This window comes from Anomalospiza imberbis, chromosome 2, assembly GCF_031753505.1.
Source record: "Anomalospiza imberbis isolate Cuckoo-Finch-1a 21T00152 chromosome 2, ASM3175350v1, whole genome shotgun sequence".
Classification (NCBI taxonomy): Eukaryota; Metazoa; Chordata; class Aves; order Passeriformes; family Viduidae; genus Anomalospiza; species Anomalospiza imberbis.
Window position 1 is genome coordinate 15629502 of NC_089682.1, and position 27827 is coordinate 15657328.

General features: G+C 37.4%; 1 protein-coding gene across 8 annotated transcripts in view; it reads left to right on the forward strand.

Moving 5' to 3' along the window:
- The window catches only part of SH3KBP1 (SH3 domain containing kinase binding protein 1), a 211899-nt gene that overhangs the window by 99385 nt on the left and 84687 nt on the right, over window positions 1–27827 (forward strand). For 5 of the 8 annotated variants that reach the window (XR_010995877.1, XM_068179919.1, XM_068179921.1 and 2 more), the window contains 3 exons: window positions 6366–6472; window positions 14249–14372; window positions 19655–19729. Coding sequence is in view for 7 of the 8 variants with exons in the window: in XM_068179919.1 (XP_068036020.1) it covers window positions 6366–6472; window positions 14249–14372; window positions 19655–19729 (306 nt within the window). In the remaining variant the exon portion in view is untranslated. Of the gene's footprint in view, window positions 1–6365; window positions 6473–11267; window positions 11360–14248; window positions 14373–19654; window positions 19730–27827 lie in introns of those variants that run through there. The other 3 variants (XM_068179924.1, XM_068179920.1, XM_068179925.1) reach the window with 3 other exon arrangements.

Consider the following 27827-nt stretch of genomic DNA (forward strand, 5'->3'; position numbering starts at 1 on the left):
GTTAAGCTGGCCAGAAGTCAGCTTCAAGACAGCAAGCTGGTAGTATAAAGCTAATATACTTTAATTTTGGAGATTACTGTGTAGGAATCCATATGGTTTAATTTAGGTGCCTTTGTTATAGTGAGGAGAACATAACAAAAACTGAATATGCGCAGTGGGTTTGCAATTGAGAGCTATTTTATTTCATTTATTGTATGTTTGAAGTACTGATGTGTACAGGCAGTTTAAGTTATGTGAATTATGTGATGGAACATATGAGAAATGGCAAAGATGCAACTGTAACTCATGCTTGCTTTTGGTTTCTTCACATGTTTTCTCTAGAGATCAATACAAAAAAGCAGCAAAGACCCAAGTAGTTGGCCACTATCTCAAAATTTAGCTAAGGGGATAAAATTTTTGGGATTGTCCCAGGATAACATGACGTATATGCAATGAGAATGGAAAGAGAAAAGACCTCTTTGGGACATTTGAAAATCTTGTGTTCCTGTTCTTGCATTTTTAAACTTGGTCTGTCATCCAAGAAAAAAATATTTCAGGTTTGTATATTTCTTCTTGTTCATTAGAAAAGCTAATTTATTGCTACAGATATCTATTGTCTGCAGTATTAAAGCTCTTTACATGATGAAGTTTAAGAGGTACAGGCACTAGAATTAGTATATTTGATGAACAACCACATCTTCAGTTCTGCCTGTGGTTGAGTTTACTATGTAGTTTAATACTGTATTTTACACTTTCTTTCGTAAAGATAGATGACAAAGTATGTAGCCTGCATGCAAGGTCCTGGGGCTCCTGTGAGTTTGGAGTTGCTTTGTCTAATTTGCTAGTGATGATTTAACTGCATTCTTGATTAAGTTTCTGTTCCATTTATGTGCGTTTTAAAACTTTCAGATTAAGAAAGAAAGAATGTTGGCAGTGTATGGATGAAATCTGGAAGTGTCCTTTGAGTTTATTTACAGTTATTTATCTAATGTTTCCTTCTGCTTTGGGTTAGGCTTAAGTGGTGATCTCAGCCTTACTAGTATTGTGGTTCTGTCTGTCACATGCACAAGCCTGGCTCCAGCTGTGGCATATGGAATTAACTTCTTAGTTAATTTACGATTTTCTCCTAAAGCTTTTGACCACTAGTACCACGTTTTTGCTGTAAGTTGCTTCAGTTAATAACTGCTGTTATGCAAAAGAATTATACCCATTAAAAGGCCTGATTACTGCTGCATGTTTTTAACAAAAGAATAAAATAATTGAACAATGAGGCTTGCTGTTATTCTGACAGGTCATATGTGTTAAAATGAGATGGTGCTAAAAAAAGGTGTCTTCCAGCCTTTCAGGTTCCTCACAGACAAATCTTGGCCATAAAATCCAGAGCAACAGCCAGATGGCTGAAAGTTGGAAGTGTTGCTGTGGAGTCTATCAAGAGAAAACACTCCTGGGTAACAGTAGAACATTAACACACTCAGAGTAATACACTACTAGCAGTGATGCCATACTGCATTGTGGTTTAATTGTGCTTAATGGAGTCCTGCAGTCTCTGTGATTTAGCTGCACATGTCAAAGCAGGGCAATTCCCAGTTCATCTGCCTGGAGAAAAACACAGCAGCTTTACATAACCCATTTGAGAGACTATTGGAAGCTCCTCAGATATTCTGCCTCCCCTCACCTCCTTCAGTTTATCTTTCTCTTCTCTGGCATATCAATGTCACAAATTCAAATGAGACCAAAAAACCTAAACTAAACAACCCCCTCCAACAAACGCATCTTCAGCCTAAATATGGATTTCCCCAGCCAGTATTCTCTCCCATCTTAGTTCTGTTTTCTGCTAGACAGGGAAGAGACCTCAGCAGGTGTTTTTTGTCATCCATCCAAAGCCATTCACCTTTTAACAGCATGTGGATGATGAGAGAGTTGGAATTGACAACGTCAAACCACAGGTCAGAATTACACTGCCAAAGCCATCCAGGAAAAGAAAGAAATTGGAACTTGACCATTCTGGTGCCTTCTAAAATCAGAATGGTATTTTTGGTAGTGGGTGGGTGTAAGAGGATGGAGTCCTTGTGTTGTGGAAGATAGTGACAGAGTCCACATTAGAATTTAGATAAGACTTTATCTGAAGTCTTACAACACTACCTTCAATGCACTTAAAGCAATAAAAAAGTTAACATTTTTTAATGCTGTTTGCTCTTAATTAGGTAATTTTCTTAAAAGCATAAACTTTTGGAAGGAAGTTTGCAGTCCAACATTTTTTCTTAACGTGCATTTTTAAACGGTTGTCAGAAATAACTCGTATTTTGCTTCTGCTTATTGGTGGAAAGAAATTAGCTAAAACTCTAAAATTTTAGAGTGTTCTCCTTTCAATTGTCTTAAACCAAGACAAAAATTCAGTTATTTATAAAAACAAAAAGGTGGTACAGTAAGCACCAAGGCTGGCTGTGCAAAACAGCTGTACCATTAAAATCTATACACCTATATGTGTATAAGTCATCTTTAGTTATGCAATAGTTGCCTTTTGTCTTTTTACACATTAAATGTAGGACTAATTTCTAGCTGAATCATATCAAAGCTCAGCTTGTCTAGCCAGGAGACACTGACTGAACCAGTCACAGTTCCTTTACAGTCACCCCAGTTACAGATACAACTTTAAAGATGGAAGAATCAAAAGTCCAACTGTGACTGATGGGCAGATAATGCCATGTGCTGGAAAATCTGAAATATAAGACAGGAAATTTCTTCATCTTGTAATTTTTGTCCTAATAGAGCAACAGGATAGGCTACAAAGACATTGGCAGCAGGGAAAATTAGACTCTACAGAAACCACCATATAACCCACTCACACATGCACATGTTTATATAAATGTCTGTTTCATGACAGAGGTTTTAAATTAAAAAAAATAGATAGTTTGGATTTCAGAATTCCATTTAACTTAGAAATAGTTTACTTCCAAACTATGTTGCTTCTACAGCTGGTGCTGTGTGCTTTTCAGCTAATCATGAGCTGTCAGTTTGTGGCCTTTGCTGGGTCTGATGGCAGCACTTAAGTGCCAGTGTGATTTTTTGTGTAGCGTTACCTCAGCTCTTGATGCCCCTTACAAAAGTAAGCATTGAATGCCAATGTGTTGTCTTTGCCCCTTCTTTGTTGCTAATGCCAGAGGACCATTTAAATATATGGAAATTATGCTCTCTCTTGCATGTTTACAGCTGGAGGAAACTCCTTTGTGGTCTCCTTCAAACACTACTTAGATTACATCACAAATTAGATTTGTACCCTCAAAGATTTGTTTGCTTATTTGTTTCAAACTTCTAAATATAAGTTAATTCCTTTTTCCATTTGACCTAACTTTAGACCTTTTAAAGTTAGTCTGTTCTAGCCACACCAGGAGAAAAAGGGCTGTAGAGCTCTTCACACATCTCATGTTGCTCTCAAGTCCACCAAGCATTAGCATGCACATAGGGACCCTCAGCACCTTCTCCTTAAAACCAAAGGTATTCACTGCTGGGTCTGTTGTCTTGCATTAGATCAGAGAGAACAACTAAGCAGTGAGATGACCAGGAGACAATTGGAGATAAATGCAGACTTTCACTAGATTTTGTATACAGTAATAAAATAACTTCATGGATTGGGAGGGGGAAGGATTCATACAGCTGTATTATTAACATCCAGAATTGTGTTTATTTCTTACTCTTAAAAATATTCTCCAAAGAGTCACACGATATTTATTATTAAACAGGATGACAACTGCCATCTGTCACATCAGGAAACATCAGCATATCAGTTGCTACTTGGTGTTAGAAATCATAGTGGGAATGCTGTTTATAGGGGAAATAGCCAGCCTCACTTGCACAATAAAAGAAGCCCTCAATACAGAAGGTATTTATTACATTTAAGTTATTTGGAATGCAGCTGTGTAAAGTTGTCAGTTTAGGACCATTTTAGTTTAGATAGTGAAGAATGAGTAGGTGGAAACAAGAGCCAATTTGAGTCAGTTTAGTTACACTGCATTAAGGTATTAACTTTTACATTCAGAAAGCTGGCACTCATGCAGGATTGTGGGGGCTGTGAAAAATATTGTCAGAAAGCTAAAATCAGTGGATTCCTTTCTACCTTCTTCCTTTAGTTTAAATTAATAGATTAGGAAAAAAATTCTGTAACTTTTTAATCACTATTCACTCTAGAGCAGGATTATCAAGAGATGTTGCAGAATAAAAAGTAGACTCATCAGAAAATCTACTTCTGTAATTTGATTTCAGATTAAGACCATGCTTGGAATGTGATTACACTTTCAACTTTGGTGTATATTGAGCATATTTTAACAGTTAAGGGAAATAGCATAAGAGAAAGTACATTTATTTGTGTAGAATGCCTTTATATATTTGTGTGGATACATGTATATAAATTATATGAAATAGGATGGTTTATACACTGCACACTTTCTAGAGAGAAGAGAGAATAGTCAGGGAATTCTGTGGTTTGAATAAATTCTCTCTTCCTACCTTCTGCTCCCCCATCACATTCCAACACAATCATGATTTGTATCAGCAAGTTGTACTTCAGCTAACAGAGGCTAAGCAGCCAGCTAACAACTTCATTTAGGGAAGCTCTCTCATCTCATACGACTATAATTACATGTAAGCCAGCAGGTCTGGCAGATGAACCTCTGGAACAGAGTATTTTCACTTATCTGTCTTGAAACTCTGATGGCAGAAGTGTCAAGTGAGGGATCTTACTCAAAGCTATGGATTCACAGCCTGGACATCCAAAAGAAGAGAACCATTGCTGTTAACATAATTTCCAGTGTCTGACTGATTATCAAAATTAGCCGGTCTTAACCTTACTAACCCAATTGCAATGGTTTTCCTTCTAGTTTCTTTAAGCTAATATTATTGCACCTTACAAATACGTGTGTGTACACACACACACACACACACACATAAATATATATATCTGCATGGGTATATAAGTGTGAGTTCTTGCCTGGTGCAGTAGGAGTATCTCTGTGACTGCCCCACCTCCCTGGTGCCTTGGCATAACAGGTGTGAGGCTCTGCAAGTGGAACTGAACAATGGTGACAATGGTTCATCTGCCATGGAAACGTCACCAAGGTGATGTCAGCCTATGCCCTTTGTTCAAACTGCTACCATAAAAAAATAAAAAAAAGAGGCAGGTCACCATTGTGGAAGACTGTCTTCTGAAGGGAACAGAGGGCCTGACATGCCAACAGAACCCATTTCTTTGGGAACTCTGCAGTCTCCCTGGGGCCAGGGTTGAAGGTGTGGATGGAAAGGTTCCTACCCTGGTACAGACCTCAGATTATTGTCCATTATTGATTTCTCAGGTGGGCAGTGATAAAGTTGCAGCTAGCAGACTAAGGGCAATCAGGAGGTTGAATATTCGGGGCCATCGGACACCTGCTTGAGGGATCAGGAGCACAAGCAGTATTCTTCTCAGTCCTTCCAGTCACTGGGAATGAGGATGCAAGAAGACACATGAGCCAGCAGATCAATACCTTGCTCTGAGCCCTTCCCTACAAGAAAGACATTGAGGTGCTGGGACATGTCCAGAGAAGGGAACAGAGCTGGTGAAGGGTCTGGAGCACAAGTCCAATGAGGAGCAGCTGAGGGTCCTGGGATTGATTAGCCTGGAGAAAAGGAGTCTGAGAGTTGGACTCTTCTCCCAGGTGACAAGTGACAGGATGAGAGAAAATGGCCTCAAGTTGTGTCAAAGGACATTTATATTGGATATTAGGAAAAATTTCTTCACAGAAAATGTTGTCAAGCATTGGAGCAGGTTGCGCAGGGAAGTGGTATAGTCACCATTCCGAGAGGTATTTAGAAGACATGTGGAGTTTAGGGATATGATTTAGTGGTGGTCTTGGAAGTGCTACATTAACAGTTGAACCAAGCAGTCTTAAAGGCCTTTCCCAACCTAAGCAATTATATGATTCTGTGAAAAAAATATAAAGAATAGTTAATGAGTTATTTATACACCTGTGAAAGAGTTGTGAACAAAAAGATACAGCTGAGAGCTTATTTCCTTATTAGCTTTGGCTCCCTTCCCCTTCCCTCTGGTTTCTGGATTTGCCTATTTACCATGTGTATAAAGCACTAGCCTAGAAGAGAAATTGTAGTGAATACACCTGGAAAGATCCATTGGGTGAAGTTTGTCTAGCCTGTCATTAGGAAGCCCAATTAGTTAAATTTTGGCTCTTTTTGTAAGTTAAATCTAGGCAGATAGACTAAGTATCACAAACATTCAGATTCTGATAACAATGCTCAAAGAATAATTTTTTCATCTTTATTAAATTTATCTTGGTTAGTGTTTGGCATGGAATTCTATTTTCATTTTATGATTTCCCAATTTCCTTCATTTCCCTCAGGAGAGAGAAACAGAAGAAGGAGATGTCAGGTGGCTTTCAGTTACATGCCTCAAAATGAAGATGAATTGGAATTAAAAGTTGGTGACATCATTGAAGTTGTGGGAGAGGTGAGTACATCTTTAATTGAATATACATACATGCATTTCTGACACGTCTTGTGCATGCTAAGCTCCTCAATGCATAATTTAAACCAGACATTTTTCTTCTCTGCTATACTGACCTGTAAGGTTTGGGTTACTGTTGGGGATTAGGGGATGTTGGTTATTTTCTTAAGGATTTTGTGACTTTTTTTTTCCCTGTAGCATTTCTGCTGGTTTTACATCAGTTAATGTTTCAGAGTTCTGTTCAGGGAAAGAGCTCCAAGTTTGTGTTACAGAGCTCTTGAGTTTATATCTCTGAAGAACCAAAGATTATAGCAGAAGAAAATTTTCACAGTTTTAGTAAGCCAACCACAGGGAAAAATTACCTTTTCAACGTTAAACACATTTAAAAAATTTACTTGAATCTCTGCTGGAGTTCACCTTTTGTCATCTTTGACAGCAAATTTTAAGGATTTCATTTTGGTCTTAGTTTTTTAAAAACCCCTAAAGCCAAATAAAAACCCCCCAACAAAATATTTAGAGACTCAAGATGCACTTATTTTGGTTATAACTGGATGTGGAAAATTAATTACATGAGCTGGGAATAAATTATGCAAGCTTGGACAAAGAGACAGAGATTTTCTTTGCATGGGTGACTCTGGCTGCAGGATCAAGAAATGATGTTTGCTCCTGATACCTTCAGTGTTCCATTAGAGATTTTACAAATATCTTCTCGATAGCATGAGGACCAAAGTCAAAATGATAACATGCATCCTTTAAGTAGAACACATTTAAACTCATTTATTCTTATTAACTTAGCTTTAAAAAGAAGACCTTAGTCTGCTCAGGCAGCCAACATAATGTGTGTTGCAGTTTGTATCATTTATTTGTAAGATTTTTTTCTTTGCCATGACTCAGCAGTTAGTAATTTAAAATTAATTTTCTTGTCTAGGATATATAGTTAATTTACTTTTCCCTGCATCTGTCATTTCAGCAATTTGAAAAGAATATAAATTCTACTGTAATCTGTATGGCATCCAGAATTATAAGAGATTAAATTCTCACATCTAAATGTTCGAAGCTTAGTGATCACTGGTTTTGCTCTAACCTAACTGTGCACACCAGCTCTGCACATCTTTCTTCCCCTGGAATCAGACATGATGTGTCACTTAACCGACCTTATTCTGTCTGTGAGCAGTTTTGTAATGGGGGAATTCAAGGTTATAAGAACATATTTTGATCATAATGTAAACTCCATACTGCAATGAGTTTCATGACATCACATGAACTGTTTTCATTGGGCAATTTGAGGTATATTTCACCTCACACAGCCACACAAATACTACTTAAAAGTTTTAAGTCTGTATCTTTTAAGAGTAAATTGATGGAATAAAACCTTTTCCTAGTATCCAGCCAACAAATTAACTCCACTGAATGAATTATATGATTAAATAATTTAGATGACACACTAAGCATCTCTTATGGAATGTATCTTGTCTTTTTTTAAATTTGAAAAACTTAATTATATGTACCTGATTTATTTATATCCAAAAGAGACTGAAAATATCAGCATTAGAATTGAAAAATGTAGAACTATAAAAGTGAAACATTCCATGTACTTGCATGTGTTTGCTTATAGTTAAGGTCATGTTTTTTGAAACCCACTTGGGTTTCTCTTTTGGATGAAAGTAGATTAGCTGGTGGAACAGGGAAAATAGGAAATTCAATAGAAATTCTCAGTGCTTCAGAAAGTATTGTTGTGGGACCATTATGGTTGATACCAAGCAGTTGATGTTGAACACTTGTAACTTCCTCTTCTGCTGTTATCATAATAGTATTAATTCCTCGAAAAAGTAGAGCAGAGTGTTTCTTTTGAAACAGGAACTTTATTTGAGGCAGAAAGTTGCACCAATGGATGTGCTTATTTAATTGCTAACTCTACTGCTTTTTAGTAATGCTGCATAAGGAGTCATTACATTGGAATAGAATTCACAGTGGTTTTGTCACTATACAATGCTTCTTATTTCAAATGATAAATATGTGATGTGAGCAACTTATTGTTTAAAAAATATGTCTTCCTCAGTTGTGAAAGCTGAGGATTTTTTATGGAAGGGCCAAAGTCATGCTCTGTTATTGTACAAAACCCCTCAAAGAACCAGAGAAAAACCTTTCCACATAGGCAACAATTTGAGATAATTCTTGTAAAATATAGGTTTTGTTTATCATTATTCAGGATTAAAAACTGGATGATCTCTTCCACATTATTTAGAGCAGTTCAGTGTAATTGGAACATTAATGGTAATTCACTTTCCATTTCCAGTTGCTCTTTTTTCTTATCCCATCTTTTTATTCATGAATAGGTCTCAGATTCCCACAGATAGTATTTTTTTGTATCTTCCTAAGAAAGCTGTATCAGTTGAATTCATTGGTTTAATTGACTTGGATTAATATTTTAAAATCTCCATGGATTTCTGTTTAGTTGAAAAAAATCAATTCCTAACCGAGTTACAGCAAATAAAACTGATATTATTTAGGTCAAAATACCATCTATATGTCTTCATGTAGTGATTGAGGAAAAAAAAAAACATGTTAAAATGTTGCTTTGGATTGAACAACTCACTAAGCTTTTCCTGTTACAAAGAAAAGCTAATTGGACTTCATTATTAAAGAAATGTGTTCTGCTCCTCCTCAAGCCTGTTCAAGATCACTGCCTCCAGCACAGGGTTGACAGGAGGGAGCACAAGTCTCAGATGCCTCCAGCAGTGTCCAAGTGTGTTTCCCCAGATTCCCAGGGAAAATAGGTGACACTGACATCACATGGGGATGTGCTGAGGATTAGGATGTCTTCCCTTCTCCCTCCTCTCCATATGTAATAGCATCCAAAGCTACCGAGATCCTTCTTCCTGGTGCCAACAGATGGGATAAGATGTTTTGAAAGGGTTTTTGTACCTGTAGTAGTGGTAGGTTAAATGGGAAATTCCTATTGTGGCAAAAGTGATTTGGGGCTGTAGGGTGGATTGAAACAACAGCAAGAGTGAGTTTTGAACTTGTCACCAGATGGATATCCTTAGAGGTTGTGTGTGTTCCGAATTCACAGTTCCTTCCTATTTGTCCTAAGCAGTTAGAAATTAATTATAACAAGATCAAACATTCAACACAATAGATAAAATGATTGTCATTAAAATAGGTTTCCATAACTACAGAGACACTGATACCCATGAGACATTAATTAACAGACTTAAATTAAAAGTACATTTAAAACTAACAAGAGAAGCATTTTCATCATTGTTTATGTTCACATTTATTGTGTGATTGATAGCTTTTTTGCTTGTCATTTTCCTACCTCATTAGCTCTAACTCTAATTACAGTTGTTCTAAAATGCAACTGTAACTAATTGTCTTATTAAATGCAGATATCTGAATTCCAATTATGTTTCACCCTTACACTTTCATGGGATGCCAGATAATTAACCTGTAGCATGAGAGTAAGGACATTTGGCATGTCATTCAAGAGTTCTGAGGCTGCTTGCATTTGGGATTACTCTGTCACTACGCTGCTATATACCTTTTGGCCTCCTCCTGCTAAGATAGCTTTTTGGCAATGTGTAGTGCTGGAGTTAAGCTCACAAGCCTTTGACTGAGACCTTCTGTAATACCACTGAGCTTATTCTTTGACTTTTAGGTAACATTGCTGTATATTACCTGATCAAATCCCACCTGTTTTGAAGATATAAAAATGCAAACTGAATTTTGACAAATCTGTTGCCTCTTATTTGCAAGATTAGTGGATGGGTGTTTTTTGGTCTTGTTTTCAGACAAAGTGATGTAAACCATATCCAAGAACAAGATCAACTGGGGATTGAGCTGGACTTTTCTTACAGTGACTTCTTTTGGCATCTGCAGAGTTGAAAGGGGAATGAATATTTAACAGTAGTGAGGGAATGGTCGGTGCCACAAATCTAGAGATGTATAAATTGCAAGAAAACAGCTGGGAATGAATGCTGGGGTTTCACATCTCTCAATTACTTTTCTGTGGGATGCTGTGGCAGTTTTTCCAGATTCTCCTCTACACAGGTTGTTCACAAGGATTTCTATGACAACTTCTTATTTGGTTAGTTCATGTGGTAGGGGACTTTTTTTTTTTGGGAAATAAGGGTGCAAGTACTGCTGAGTCCATATAAGGTCATCCAAGTTCTACATGATTGTTTTCACAGTCCCTTAGCTTCTTGTTTAGAAGATGATATTAAAAAACCCCAATGAAAACCCAAACCACAAAATCAAGCACACAAAAATTCCCAAAGCACATTTTGACACTTTAAAATAAAGAACCCTGAAGCTGAAAAGATTCCCTAGTACAAAGTACTTATGCAGTTTTTAATTTTTACCTTCTGCACCTGAGTTATCAAACAGTTTCCAGATATATTCTGCTGTATCAGAATCCCAAGGGATGGCTGACACCTCAGAGGCATGGCTCTCTCTTATAATGCACTCCCAGAATAAGCCATCAAGTGGCACTGTAGGCACCATCTTCTCTTGAAGTCTTGCTTCCAAAATTTATTTTCCCATTGGCAGTGGATGTGATTTGTTTATTTTGCCTCTTGGGAATCTGTGTTTTTAATTTCCTTTCAACATGTGATTGCTTTTGTTCTTTGAGCTCAGTGTTTTCCATTAGAATTTATAAAAGAAGGGAGCTTTTTCCTTTGCTTTCTGTGCTCTAGTTCTCTCAAAGCAAAAGAAAATCTGTTGACCTTGAGCTTCTCTCTCTCCTGTTGCCTGCTTCTGGCATTGCTTTTATTCCTGGGACTGTGTTTTAGTTTCAACAGCTCAGAAAGACTCTGTTATGATCCAGAGAGACTTTCTTCCATTTGAAACCTTTCCTAACTCAGAGCTTCCCTCATTTGCCTTAGCTAAGCTGTGAGTAATCTGTCAGCCTAATCAGCAAATCTGCAGGTTGTAGAACATCTTGTGGAACAGGCCAATAGAGGAATTTATTGGAAATACACTTCAGGTCAGTGAATCCAAAGAGCTGAACATTTTAATCATTCAACAGCTTTAGCCTATTAATTATATAGCAAGGTGTAAGCAAGTAGCTGTGGCAGTCCTAGATTTTCTGGAAGTAGCTGCTGGTAGAACTTCTTTTCCAGCATAGGGACATGGACTGCTAAATGAAGCCCTCCTCTTTTTAGATTGTTCGGTTCAGCACATGAATGCTGGGCATAAATCAGGACATAAACGTATAAATTCTGAAAGCACTTTGTTTTAATAGCATGGTAACAAATTTTATTGAGTTCGTGCCTCCAGATGGATTACCCCCCATGAATAATGGATTTTCATTTGTAAGGTTATATTGGCTGTGAATTACTGCAACTTTTCAAACCATATGGTAATGGAATGCCCCAGTTCAGGATAACTAAATCCTGGAGGTATTTTAGTGTCTTATATTGTATGCATTAATCTCTAGCTGATGTGTTTTGAGGCTTAAGGATATGTAGCAGGTAGCTTTAATGTTTAAAATACTTAAAGCTTTTGATACTTTTGATGAAAATTTCCTAATAAATCTTTGGGAGGCCCAGTTTGACCTCAATCTCTAATGTGTTGCCAACATGTTTCTGCATTTTCCTTCTGGAAGAAACCCCTGGGTTTTGCTTTAGAATTTTTTCTGAATTTGTAGAATTATTTTATACAACATGGTATTTTCAGACAATTAATTTTTCAGTCAGCTGAAAAACTTCAAATAAGCTAATGAATGATCTGAGCATATTCATGTGCAATTTAGATTTAGCTGTCTAGAGATTTTTATATATATTTACTTCCATACATAGAGATCCACAGATCAACATATCGCATAAAGAGTGCTAATGTTAACTGTAAGAAAACTCTGAAGTGTTACTCTGGAAGAAGTAAGCAAGTGAAAATTACTTGAGGAAAAGATGGAACTGAAGGATATTGGTCACATTATTTGTAAAGTAATTTCAGCATCTTGCAAAGCAGGGATCTTGGGAACTGTGTAAATCCTCTCATTAATCTTCTGGTCAATCAGCTAATGCAGTTACGGTTTAATATTTAGCTCTAATCAATATAGCCACATGAGAATACTGCATTAGAAAAATGGAAATATTTTATAGCTTAAAGAGTCTTGGCCATTTTGTGTGATTTCTATATAACAATATATTTTTATATGGAATATAACATTTATATCAATTCATCTTTAGAGATATAATTTGTAGAGTCTGAGTGCTGTGTATCATGCAGTTTCAGTTTTCCATATTGCTTTTTATTAATCTGGAGAGAAGAAAGCAAATACTACCTTTTGGGACTGATACTGTGATGTGAAAAAGCTCCACCTTACTGAAGTCGTTGAGTGATATGTATGTATTCTATCTTCTCAAGCAGCAGCAGGATAGTAAAAAGAGCAAGATAATTCCCAGAGATGTGCTACTGTGCTACTGCTACCAGTACTACTGAGCCATTGAAGGAGGGGAAGTTTTGTCAGGGACAGATACTGAGATTAAATGAAAGTCTGGTCTGAACCACTTTGAAATGAAAACAAAAATTCATCTTGTGAGATCAAGAAATGTGGGGGTTTTGCTAAAATATCTCTTGTAGCTAAATTGAAAAAAATGCACAGATTCCTGTATAATTTGAGGAAATATTTGGTTGTATTATTATGAGATTTCTTTCCTAAGGACTCAAATTTTTCACAGGTAAGTGAAAAGACTTTTCACAGACTTTTTTATAATGATTAGCTAGCTTCATTTAAAGTGTTGGGTTGTTTTTTTAACAGTAAAGCTAACTTTTCATAACTAGGGGGAGGGTAGGCAGGAAAGAGATGAGTCAAACATAATTGGAGACTGATGTTTCACAGACCTACACTGTCCTCTCCTGTCATATTTTTAGTGAAGGGACAGTGTCTGACAGATGAAAAACATTTATCTCTCAAGAATGTGTTTAGCTGATGCATATAATCAGTCATTTCTTGCTGTGCCATTATAACCTAAAGGCATCTCTAAGAGCTGTCATTTCACTGCCTGACACCACCATTCAATCCTGAATGGGTTATAGAGGAGGGAGTTGGCAATTTTAAAGTGATATTTTCTCTTGGGTTTTGGCTAGGTATTGTCCTTCCTTCTCCTGACACTATCATTATTATTATTATGTATTTCAGTGCCTCTTCGTAAATCTCAAGTCAAATATGCATTAGTAGTGTTCTTTGTTCTCCACAGGTTTCTTACATTTATACATGAATGATGTAGCAGCATTCTTATTTCTAAAATACAAAATTTCTGATTTTGATGGGGAAGGCAAGAATGTTTTCATTATATTTAGATACCTAAATCAGATTCTCTGAGTAGCCCTTTGTAGGTGTTTCTCTTTCACCATTAATTACTTAGGGAATTCAAACAGAATCTGCAAATAACATCCACTAAGATGGTCTTGAATAGTCATACAGTATGCACTGAAAATTTACTGATTGAATGGATATCCATAAAAATTGAAATGTAGAGACACTGTGTGCTCTCTAGTTACTCTTTTATCCTTTTATTTATTGCTTGTCTGTGCTTCTGACTGCTATCAGCACTGCTGACATTTACAGATGGGTTCATGTATCTCTCTTGTTTTCACTTATTAAGAAAAAAAGAGAGGTGTTCTGGCCTGGAGCCCATGCGATGTGCTCCTTATACCTGAAATTAATTAATATAAACTATTCAGAGCCATTACTGTAATTTACTGAATGTGTATAATGGTACTCAGTAAAGTGTTGCTTATGTAAAACCCCCCCCTTTTTTTTTTGTCTCGGTGCAGGTGGAAGAGGGCTGGTGGGAAGGTATACTTAATGGAAAGACTGGCATGTTTCCTTCCAACTTCATAAAGGAACTCTCTGATTCTGATGAAGTTGGAATAGCACAGGAGGAGCAAGTAAAGTCAAGTAAGGAAAAATTTATTATTGATGTTCTGTATGTATGTTTGTGTCTTTAGCTCATAACACATTGATAGGATAGCACATTCTTGTCTCTTGCTTGGAAGTGTTTTTGAATGCCATGTTCTTAATTTATGCTGAAAGAGTCAGATGATGATTTATGTATACCTGCAGTGCTACCTGAGTTGCAACATTGTCAGTGCTCTCTGAGCTGTGTAAGACTTGCTGAGTCACAAGAGACTAAGAGAAGAGAGAAGGCAATGATGATGACTGCATTTGTATTTCACAATTCCTTACAAGAGATTTTTTGTCTTTAGACGTGGAAAGTACAAAGTGGCTTATTTAAAGTGGAGGGATTAAAGTGCCATGCTTTCTATAACAACTCCAATAGACTAAGGATTCATATTTACTGGTGTGGGACATGCAGCACTTTTTCCCTCCAGGTGCTGAACATGTTTCTATCACCTCCGACACCCACTGCCCCAGCAGCCAAAGGGAAAAAGGCCAGAACTGGGACATGGACTTTGTTCTCTCATTTACAGTGGGCCAGTACTGCTGCAGGTGAAAAGCATGTTTGGTAACCAAGTTTGCAATAGTATAAGCGTGGGAGTGGGTTGTCCTATTTATAACTATAACCTCAACCAAAAGTGTGCTGTTACATGAAATGAAAAGCTGTTGGTCTTCATGTTTTTTTATGTTCTTCAAGCAGCTATTACGGTTTTTTTTCCCAATTCAGTAATCAAATCTGAATTTTCAGAGAAAAAAAAAAGAAAGAAGTCAATTCTATTTGCATATTTCAGGCTAATTCCAAAATACTTGCCAAGGTCTTCCTATTTTTAGCACTGCAGATGTTCATTGCTATGTAGCATTCTCCTGAGATCTCTGAATAAACAGAAGTCAAAGTACTACCAAGATCTTTGTATGCTGATTTCACCTGAAATTTACCAAAACCTTTGTAGTTTACTGTCAATAAAAGGTAGAAAATTATAATACTTTTTTATTTTTTCCTTATTTTTCCACTTTCGGCAAATTTGTCACCCTTATTCCATACCACAAAAATAAGATCATTAAAGCCCTAACTTTTGCAATTATGAAAATATTTTATATTTTTTTGTAATGGAGTACATTTTCATGTGTGAATGTGTACTGGTGACCAAAGCTTGTGGTCAGTGCTGTTCAAGATATTTAAATGTAACATTCCTTCAGACTGGAATGAACATATTTTAAACTTTAAAATTTTAATGTGATGGAGAGGGAGAAAGGTCATTAAGTGAAGGTGCATGTTTCAGTGAGAATGCAAACTGCTTTCTATAACCTGTATATGCTATCATGAATGATGTTCATTATAAACACAGTGAGTCTTGGAGGAACTAATTGAGTAGAGTAGTTTCAGCTCTGGAGTCTGTAGTGTTTGGTGCTACATAAGTGAACAAGGTAGGTGATAATGTTCAGAATGGAATATCCCAATTTTTTCTATATTAATGAATGAGTATTCTTTCTTTTCAGGTAATTTGGTACTTTTTAACTTCATAATAAGCATCCTAAAAATGGCTTTTAACAAAAACATACTTTGGAGTGTGCAAAAGCAGCCACAAAGCATTAACTCTTGATGTCCATTATGGCCCATGCTTTGTTCAGTCTTGGGTTTGTGTGCGGTTCTGACTATCAGTGGAATCCAAAGCTGTGATACTTTTATGTAGAAGGCAGCAGTAACACAAATATCGGTTTTGCATCTTTAAATAAATTGAAAGTAACTGTAGGTGGGAGATGGGTTTCCTACTTTCTTGTATTTAATTTAATTCTTTGGAGGTGCTTTGGGGCTATCTAAGATGAGAAGCTATTAGATATACCTATAAAACAAAAGAACACTGTAAACCTCTGAGAGAGAGACAGTGACTGAAGGAATGCTGAGATCGTTATGGGGATTTTAACTTTTTAATTTTTTTTTTCTTCAAGTAAAACTATCAGTTTAAGAATTGCATTCCCTTAGGAGAATTATGGGAAATACACATCAATTAAAATTTTTCTGTATGTGGTTTATGTGACTGATACAGCTGTTGCTCTCCAACACATAGTGCTTCATGAGGCTCTATTCAGGCACACTGAATATCTGGATTTGAAAATCTCTGTAATCAGATTGCAAAAATTTCAACAAGTTTACACAACTGACTGGGAATGATAATCTCATTCCATGTTTAGTCTGAAAACATAATAAAATAAGAAATAAACAAGTAAACCCTGGAAGATTTGGCCATCAGGCTAGTAGCACTGTTGCAATGCCCTAGTTACATCTCAGAAAGGTGTGTATTTATGCCTCTAGATCAGCTCCTTCCTCCATGGATGACAAGATGTGACAGCACCTTAAAACTGCAGTAACTCCTTTTTGTTTCTCTGGAAACTTTGAGTGCATCTCTATCACAGGACTTTGCAAGGTGGAATCCTTGAATATTAATTCTAGATTATGAAGTTGGCACTTGGGTGAAGGGTTGTACCCAGGCATGGAACTCAGACCTTGGGCAGCCCCTGAGGTTCTGTGCAGCATTCAGAGGAGCCTAGAAAGGGTCAGGGTTTGGCTCTGCAATCTTGAGCAGCAGCCTTGAACTGTATAGCCCAACTTGTAAAATGAATAAGGTAATACTTGGCAGATTTACTGTGAGACCTGGGAAAATAGCACAGGATATGTGGAGAACTGGCACTGGGCAAACCCACAAATATTTTTATGTTAATAATTAAATTTAATGTCTTGGTTAAATTTAATTAAACTTGATTTTTAAATCACATTTTACTGACTATCTATAAAGAGAATTTTTGAAGGGCAAATATAATTTTGGTGAACTCAAAGAAAAAGAAATACAGAAAACCAAAATAACATAACTTGGCTTTTTAGGAATAAAGTTAATAAAATCCCATATTCTTCTGTCCTTCTGTTACAATCTACAGTGGCCCCAATGTAGAGAAAAATGTCTGATTTTATTTGTTTTATTGTGTCCATGTAAATTTTATGGCAGATCAGAGTAAACAGCGAGAAGAAATTATCTTGGTTTATTTTTATGCTCTGCCATAGACTAACCTCAGAAGCTTGTTCAAAGCAAAAATTTCCATTTTGAAAATGCCTGGGGCTAGTTTTAGAAGTGCCAAATATTTCTGAATCCTGACTATGGGACTTAGCTTGAACCTTATTTGGAAAGAGTTGGGAACCTGTGCCTCTCCTTGATGGTGTGTGCTCAGCAGGCTGGAAAGCAAGACTGTTGCAAGATCAAAATATCTGGGGGGTTGTTTGTTTGATTTAAAAGTATTTGTCCCAGCTGTAACGTGATTGCCACATTTCTTGTCTTCAAAGGTGCATTTTGGAATGTAAGTACAGACAGGATCAGGTACTCTTAGAGTAAACAGCAGTTCCTTGCTCTTTAAAGCATGTTCTTAAATGAAAATATTGCTTTTCTTGGGCCAACTGTTACATCATGAACACATAGTATTCATTATCAATTTATTACTATATTAGATACATGGATTATAAGATTATTTTCCATATTTCTCAGAGATACAGTATTAATTTTAAGACTATTTTCAATACCACTTCTTGCCAATACAACCTGTTGAGAAGCAAAAAGTTGACATGTAGTCAAAAAAATTATATTTGAGATAACCACAATTTCACATGGAGGAGGTTATTTCAAAAAGCATTTAGTATGTTCACAGCAGTGTCATGACAGCACTGAAAGGTGGCCTTTTGTATCTTGCTGTCTCTGTTGTGTGTTCTCTAAGGTGCAGCTGGGCCTCATGGTATCTATCAGCTATTTTTGGGACCTGTTAGTGATGACCCCTGAAAAGTCCTGGCTGCTGGAGGTAGAACTGTTGATAGACTCATCAGCTGATGCTTCGGCCAGGCAACCTCCTCTGTTTTGAGTTCTTAAAACTTTAGATTTCCATTACTGTTTCTCTGGCTCTCCACAGTGTCATCAAGCTTAACTTACTTTTCTCTTAGCAGTGGGTTGATGTTTGACTGTTTTAATAGCACTCTTTTAATGGTATCTTGTAAAAAGAAAGTGTAAAAATGGATTTCTTGCATTTTTACTTCCTTATTACACAAGGCAATGGAAACACTTTGTTATTAATTAAACTACAATAACAAAACTAAGAATTAGCTATTATAATATATAAATAAGTATAGTTTTTTATTGTCTGAAAGTCCAACAGAATGATATACAGGAGAAAAAAATCCCACACATTTTTGGTACCAAACTGGGTGTGATTCTGTGTTGCAACAATTCACATATACAGGCTATTTTGCTATAAAATTTTACCAAAGACATCAATTTTTGTGATGGTATACCTATGGGGGATTTGGAACAAGCTGGCATTGGCATATTCTTGGGCTTGCCTGGGTTTTTAAACCTGACACACAAAACACTTCAGCTGCTCATGCTTTTACCTTCACTTGAATTTCTGTCCTAAATATCACAGCATGAGCTATCTCACTAGCAATGAAAAGAAAATTAATGGATTTTTTAATAAAAATGTTATCTTAACTATCTTAGATGAGAAGTGAGGTTTGGTTTTTGTAGTTTTACTGTTTTCCCTCCTAATTTTAGAATTTTGCTTTTGTTAATGTCAATGCCATGTCACACCTGATTAAGCTTTTAGCTGAAAAACTGATTTATTCAGGTTTTAGTGTCCTATCCTTCCTACTAAGCACTGTTTAAGACCAGTTCCCATGTCCAAAATATTTCCAATAAGTGATCTTGGAAAGATGCAGTATTTCTGATGCTCACAGGATCCTGGTACAATAAAGAGATGTGAGTATTTCATTGTACTGTTTGGATGTCAGCTGTGCTTGTTCAAGTTCACTACATCTGCAGCAGGAATGTTGAGCCCCTGTGAGTACATCATTGCAGTAATAATAGGTTTTCAGGATTCCCCTGTGCAAGGCTGCAAAAACCAGTCAAATAACTTTATTTGCAAGTCTCACAACTTGATGGACAACAGACCAAACCTAAGAAGAATGCATTCTGTTGGACATTGTAAATAACAGCTTTAGCAAAATCACGAGATTCTGTTATCTGACATACATACAGTAAGAATATTTTAACTTCATTTATAATCAGATGTTTGTTAATGTGCTCCTTATTTTACTAATGAGGCTTTTAAATGTCAGTGACTGAACATACAGATTAAAACCTCTTCCTTTCCCTTCTTTTTACCATAATTCGATCTCTTTACCTCCACCCTGCCCCTTCTCTTTTTTTTTTTTTTTTTTTTTTTTTGTCTTTCCTTCTCTTGCCTGCTGTCAGGAAAATCTGCCTTTGAAGGGACAATTCTGTACAGAGTGGCACCGGCAAAGATTGACAGCTACAGACGTTATAACAGTGAGTTCCAAAATCATCAAGCAATAGCTTCAGTCCTCTGAACTTGTTTGATTTATCTACACTTGTAAATTGTGCCACTGCTACCCACTTCTGGCTACTCTACATGCATATATCTGTAAGCTGAAGTCAGTTTGCTGCTGATGAACTGCCCAGCCTTAATGCAATGAGAATGCACCTGTTCCCCCTGTGCATGTGTGTGTTCTGTGTCCGTACAATGTATGTGTATATGCCCACCATAAATTGTGAATTGGATGTTTTGGTCTCAGCTATGGATTGAATCTAAGACCATTTAGCCCCATGACTTTTGCCCCCTGAAACAAGAAGACCGTTGATAATCACCACTAATCTTTGAATTAAAAATCAATCTGCTCTAAAAGTAAAGTTCCCATTGTGATTGTTGAACTCATAAAGTATGCTTTGCTTTTCTTAAAGGATATTTTGGGTTTTGATTTGTTTGAACTTTTCTGGGTTTTTTGGGTTTTTTTTTTGTAATTTTTAGATTTATTTTTACTGCATGCTCTTCATTTGGCATTCTGTCTTTGACAGTTATTACTCACAGCATTCTGGCTGAAACATTTTTCCTGCCAAGGAGAGTAAAAGATATAGAGCTGTTTTCATTTCATGTTCAGGTTTTTGGCTTCTGCTTTTTATAAGAAGGGCACATCCTGCTTTTCATGTTCTTTTACTGCCCTGGTAATATAGAAAAAGAGAGAATGGTTATATCAGATGCAAGACAGAGGAAGCAAGAAAGACAGAAATCTGTCCTTCCACCTGTTTCCTCATGGAGAAATCTAGCTAAAAGATTCACATTTAGTGTGTCTAAGTGCAAAGTGTTCAGTCCTGTCTTCCGGTGAACAGGATGTTGTGCAAGCTTTGGCATCTGCTTTTGCCCCAGAGAGCTTTCTCTTGAGAGGATCCATGCTGTGCTGCCCTTCTTCCTCCTTCATGGTGGGAGTGTATGGTCTTCTGTCTCTGAGGACTTCTGTCTTATGCACGTTGACAGCAAAGAATGAAGCCGTTGAAGTCACATTATTCTATTCTGATATTTGCCCTTACACCATTTTTTGGTTTTCTTAACAAATCTGATCCTTTTTTTTGAACAAAAAAATCTATGTGAATGTGTGCAGCTCTGAGTATTTCCTTGTGGAAAATTATCTCCCTGTGTGCCAGAATTCATTTTGCAGCTCTTTGTAAACTTCAACCAAGCCCTTGCTCTGGCTGGAGCAGACCATGTGGCTGGCGGCCTTCAAATTTTTGTGCTGCTTCTCACCTTTTATTTCCATGACTGCTTATCAATCACTCAAACTTCATGCTTCTTGCAGAATTCTTAGACCCTCATGTCCTCTAATCCACCCATCTGATGAGCATAATAAGGATTTATTAAGTTAATTTCCATTATGCTTGACTTCAGACTTAAAGATGAAGCTTCAAATCAGATTCAAGGTCTGCCTTTGGAGCCTTTAATTGCACAGTCTTATTGGGTAGTCCTGCCCTAACATTACCTTTCAAAGTTTTCCAAAAGGCTAATCTCCCTGCCCAGCCTGTTATTTATTAAGGGCCAAATCATCCTTCCCCTCTTCTCAATTCATCTAAAGTAAGCATAACTGAAGCCAGGAAGAATTCACTCACCTTTCCAGTTGTGCTAGAGCTCTGCGTTTAGTTCTTCTTGTTAATCATACTGGCCCACTCTTGTGCCATGTCACAGAAAAGAAATTGCATCAAACTGATTTCAGAGTGCAGGATTGGATGGGTGTCTAGAGGAAAGCTTGATAACCAGCTGCAAGAAGACAACCCACAGTAGATTGTCTCACATTGCTCTGGGCAAACACCCTTCTAAACTTTGTTTTTAAAGCTGATAAAAGATATCTGTTTATACTACCTGGAGTTGGTTTACTTGGAGGTTTAATTCTACCTCCCTTGGCATTTGGTTGAGACTTGCATGTTTTTTCATGCTGCAGAGGTGTGTTACTTTCTCCATAAAGCTGCATCTTAGAAGGCCAGATATCCAGCTACACTTATGGCCTGTTAGTTGCTTTTTGAGTTGGACCTGGGGCTGAGGAATTGGTAATACACAAAATCAGGTCAAATGGGGAAGTCTTAGACAAAACAAGGGTTTGCATTGTTGTTACTATCAGAGATGCTCTTGCCTAAACTAACACACAAAAAGGAGGATCCCTTATTCTCCCTGCTCCATCTATTTACAGCTCACTTCCTGCAAACTTACTCATCATGCTCTTCCTGAACAAGCCGACTGGTGGTGCAGCCAGCTTCTTCCATTTCATGTCTTCTCTATGGTCCATATTTTAGGCAAATATCCATGAGCTTACATCTCCAGTGAAAACCATTTGGAGACATTCCACAGAATTGTTTTCATTTAGGGATGTCTGGTTAAAACAACTCATAGCTGCTCTAATTTCAGCTTGCTGATTTCTCTGTGAATTAAGCCGGAGTCAGTTAATAACTTTAGATTAGTTATGCCTAGGCAATGCTTGGATTCACCTGTGTCACGTTGCATGAAGTGTTGCTAAACTTTGTAATCAAGCTTAGAGCTTTTACTTCACAAACACATGCTCAGTGCTCAGTGCTAAATACTTTTATTTTGAAAGCCATTTTCCAGCTGCTGCATTTAAAAGATGTTTTCTTGCTTAACCAAGGCCTATAATAGCTGTTGAATTGGTCACTGCTTCTAGAGATACCTTCCACTGAAATAGGAAAGATTATCTCCTGCAGAAACACCCAGCCTTGCCTTTATATGCTGACATGGCTTTCTTAGTCATGAGGTACGCCAGGCTCCGCTCAGCAACAATTCCAGCTCCTTTGGCATTCTGCTCATCAACCTGCTGTCAGAAATCTTTGCTACTGCATATGCTGGAAGAAGAGTGACACACAGCAACAAAAAACTTGTCATTTTGTTGATCACAGCCCTCTTTTCTCTCATCCTGCAACTTTCTTGCTCCTCCACGAACAACGCTTCTTGGATTTCTAATTTATTTTTACTGATTTAGTTTCTCTTTCTTGCTTCGCTTTCTTTTTCTTCAAAGATGCAATAACTGAGGAACAGTGCAGATAAAATGCTTGATTTGACAAATCTTTGCCTCTCTTTCCTTGTATGTGGATCCACAATGCTGTCAGTAATAGCTATTAGATATAATGGAAGAAGATCAGGATCGTTGAAACAGAAACATTCGTGAGTAACCTCAATTGTGTTTTGTGTTTTCTATTGCTCCACCGCTATTTTTACCCTTTTTTTTTTTTGTCTCCCTCCCCTTAATTCTTGAGTAATTATGGCTGGTCAGAGTTCTGAGAAGTCAGTATGGCTGATGTATTTATGATGTTGTAAACTCCATTTAGGAGTGTCAGAATGTGAGGAAAGTTCAATGAATGAGCAAAATGTGGTTTTAACAGTTCTGAAGAGAGGACAGTTACAACTTTGTATTTCACCTCACCTTGTTACAACTTGCTTGCAAAAAGGATCTTGTATCAAATACACAGCTGCTACAGATGCTGCAATGAAAAAATAACATCTGAGAAAGAAAAATTATAAAATTGTGGGAGAGAAATTTTCATGATTAAAAATTAGCATCCTGTTTGCTGGAGAACAAATGTACAGATGACATGGGACTGGGGGCCATGTGTGGAAAATTATGTTGACTGGAGTGAAATGTGGAATCCTTCTGTTGTTTGGGATTCCCATTACCAAGTGGTTTTCCATGAGTTTCACAAAAGACCGGTGCTTGGTGAGTGGCAGGTGAAGAACCCTATTGGCTGTGGCTGCTTCCCTCTCCTTCCACGTGTGATAACATGCCTGTATTGGGTAAGGGGGTGAAAAAAATAGTCCCCTAATGATGAGGACAATGGTTGTCTACAGTTGTAGAGCTCCTGAATGAATGTTTGTTCCTGTTTGCTCTTACAGTACTTGGGGAAGTGGCTGGGGAGGTGGGGAAGCCACCGAGTTCTGTACTGATGGCTTTGTGCTCGTGCTGCAGAAGATGCTTGTGCTGCATCGCCCTCAATGCATGCTGCTACATGAGGCCAGGCACCACTCCCCTTCCCCTTGCATGACCACTTGTGCAAGCATAGAAATCTTGGGGCATTTCTTATGTGGCAAAAACTGTTATGCAAAGGAAAATGAACATGTTGAAAGCAAATGACAAAATATTTAGCTAACACAGTTACATTTTTTTCAAGGAATGACTGAGAATAACAAATAATTACTAATATTGACATAGTCTGCCTCAGCTATTTGTACATGTATAATCACTCTTGGTAAAGAAGCATAAACTTGTATTTTGAAAGAATGAATTTATTAATCTTTAAACTAAGAAGAATCACCGTGTCTTTCTTCTTCAGTAGTATTTAGAATCCAATTTCATTTTCTTGGTTTTGATTTTTTTATGACACTGGAATGCTGGGGATGGCTTCAATAAAATACAGGATTTTGATAGAAAGCAAGCTCAAGACTAATACCTTATAGGATGTGGGTATTTGTTCTGTGTTCATCAGTACATGAGGAAAAGGAAGAAGGACAGTTCCTGTCTCACATACTGCAATTACCATGTATAACTTCATCACCTTTGTCATTCAGATCGGTCATTCGGGCATTCCATGCTGTCATTCTCTAAATTGAAGGAAAATCGTGTTTCCCCTTGCTTTCCTTCCCTTCCATAAAAGTAGAAAAACTCAATAAGCTTAATTTAAAAATTTCTTTGTTCTATTAAACACAGTTGGCAGTGTTTCTGTCTGGCTGCCATATCAAATCAGGAGATTCTTTGCATTGTCTCAGGTGTGTGCCTCTGAACAGCTGCCATCGCTTAACAAAGCTGAGAAGTGCTTAGAGGACCAGAACACCACTGGCCTTTACTGTGTTAGTGGTCCATCTTTTGCCCAGGGCCATAAATTGTCAGGAGAGAGAGCAATTCAGAATAAAAAACAAAAATTAAATTGCCAAATAATAGCTCAAAATAGAAAGCTCTGTAACCTTAGAATGTATTTCCTTTTCTCCCCTGCCATTTTAAGCTATTTAGAAATAATTTGTTTCCTGCTTTGAATGGAGTTAATTTTACCACAGCTGTTTATTTTTGTTTTAACAGCCCTTTATCATCCCTAACTATCTTTCTGATGTAGAATCCTGGTTTGATGCCAGCACAGCTCTGAGAGGCCGTTTCTGAATTAAGTCTGATGTTGTGGTCTCTTTTTAATCCCTGTTTGAGCTATTCTGTTTCGGTACATTTCAGAATGTTGCTCTCAAAAGACCTATAACTGCTATAGCAGGAGTGTGGTGTGTTTAAAATGTCTTGAGGAAACGAATCTTTCTTCTATACCCATAGAGGAAAAAATGTGTGAAGTGCAAAATTCCTCCAGACAGTTTTGAGAAAATTTAATCTTCATGAATACTAAATGAGTTTGCATTTGTAAGGAGCATGACTCAATAAAGAATCAAAATTCTGAGTGTTTTTAAAAAGCTGTAGACCCATATCTTGTTCCGGCCAAAAGCTGGGAACAGTCAGCCCCTGGGAATTTTGAGTTCTTGCTGGTGATGGTGCCCTTGTTCAGACTTTGAGGAACTTACTAGAAAAATGCAACCAGTGCTTAGATTTCAGCTCTACCTTGTGGTCCTACAGAAGATTCAGCAACAATAAATCTAGGTAAAAGAATAGCAGTTTTGCTTATAGAGCCAGAAATTTGAAGTGACACTACAAAAGACTTGAGAAATATGTCCTGAGAAATATTAAAGTTCTGAAAAACTTTCCTGCTATTAAGACTGATGTGATAGTAAGCATGTTAGTGAGCACCTTATTAATGTTATGTTCTTAACTTGTCAGATCTCCAAATGCTGACAGAGAGCTGACAGATTCTAGAGAAGTTGTGCTGTTAAAAAAAAAAGTAGCAAAAAATAGTGAGAGGCCTGACTAATGTAGCTTTTATCCTATACTGGCTTTGTTTGAAGTATTTAATGGGCTTACAAGAAGAGCAAGATGTTCTCAGTGTTTCTGAGGAGAGCAGTTTGCTGAGCTGCTGGCCTCACCCTTGTGCTCATCGCTGTGGTAGAGCACAGCTGTCTCAGGCTGCGTGGGTGTGATGGTCAGCAGAGAGGGGGACTATGACCACTGAAATTGTCTCCAGCTTTTAATGTTCATTTAGCAGCCTAACCTCCCTGATAGCTGTAGCTCTTCATGAAGAAAAATTCGTACTTAAAATTCATAATCTGACAGTCTGTGTCACTCGGGTTCCTGCCTAGATCCCAGCTGTGTCCATGGGCTACATTTGTCTTTTGGAGAAACTATCCAGCCAACTATTTGCATAGTGGCAAAAAATTCCATGAAAAGGAGCATTTTTCTGGTTTTAAGAGAAAAGATCACCTGAGCCAGGTTGCAGGTGCACCAAGAGAATTGCTGATAGATATATACTGATACATATATATACACACACACATATGTATCACATACACACACATACATATGTATCAAGGAACAACCCAATGAAAACATAAGTGAGGAGAGAATTTATCAGGCAAGGATGGGCATAGTGTTGCAAATCCTTGCTTCCAAGTTCTTTATCTGTCCAAATCAGAAGAGTGTATCTCATGTACCCGGACAGGAAAGTAAGAGAGAGTCTCCTCAGCATGCCTTTAATAGTAAGAGCTATTAAAGACTATTAGACTATTAGACTATTTTCTGCAGGACTGTTCTGTACTCAAGCAATGCATTATTCTTTCTAAATATTACTGCAGATCCTCAATTTATCTGATTTGTTCTACAGTTTCCACTGCATAAAGTTCTTCTCTTTTATCCCCTTTGTCTCTAGACCCCAGTCATGTTGTGGTAAGAGCACAAGCAGGGCTTTTATTCTTAATGATTTATTTAGCTAAGTACAGAGAACTCATCAGTTTGGGTCAGTCAAAAATAATTAAATTAGATCATTTCCCATTTGATCTGGAAGAACTCTTTTTAACTTTGAAGGAGCTTTGTTTCTGATCACCCAAATGCAATTTAGTTTGGACAGGCCACACTTCATTCTGTCCTCATTAAAAAAAAAATAAAGGAGGGACAAGAAGCAATGCTGTTATTTCCTATGTTGTTTCATTTTGAGGACTGTATACTGAGACAGCTCTGTGGTAGTAGAGAACAAACAACTCTTGGATTATCATCAAGCACAGATGGGTGATGCTTGGGAAATCTGTTGTGAGCCTGAGGTGAGGCTTCTGATACAAAGTGTGGTGCCTCATCACAGAAGAATGGTCATACAAGCTGAAAATGCTGTAATGAAAAACAAGTGATGACCCAGAAAGAAACAAAAGGTTTATTCTTATTAGATCTCCTTGAGGTCTCTGATCTTTCTTTCATGTAAACTTCAAAGATCTGAAGTGCATGTGAGACCTGTTGAGTAATTCTCACAATTACTTCCATATTTTAATTCCATCCACTGACCAAAGTCCAGATCTTCTTCTTCCACAATTAGGGATGCAGAGAACCTATTTTAATAACCTATTTTAAAAATAGATTTTCTGTTCATTTCAGGGAGTGGCTAAGAGCAGTCATGGATTCTTATCAGTTACTTCTGGAGGGAGGTGTCTTCACTGCTTCTTCTCTCCATTACAGAATAGTTTGAGATTTTGGAGAGAATGACAGTAGAAACCTTTGCCAGAGGGTAATTTTCCATATCAAGATAATTTGTTCAGCTAAAAGATGACAATCACTGCAATTTGTTTGAGTTTTTTGAGTTGTGGAAGTTTTATACTCACTATAGTAAATTGCTGACCATCATCTTTGCGGTTAGAAGTGGTAAATAAAGTTGGTTCTAGCTTCTATCTCAGCCAGGGCCCCAGTGATTGATCATTAGCAAAGCTGGAGAAGGTCTATCTGGTAGAACTTACAGCTTCCTCAGTTACTGCCCAAGTCAGAGCAATGGGAGGGAACAAGAAAGGGACAGTGACTTAGCCACACTGCCCAAGGAGATTTATACCTGTCTGGCTTAATTTACCCTTGCATCTCTGAGTGCCTCTGCTGGAAACACTGTGCAGTGGCTGTGCTACAGATAACCACTCCTCTCCTGCCCTCCAGAGCACCAATCAGCATTGCAGTCAATGCTTAAATTCCTT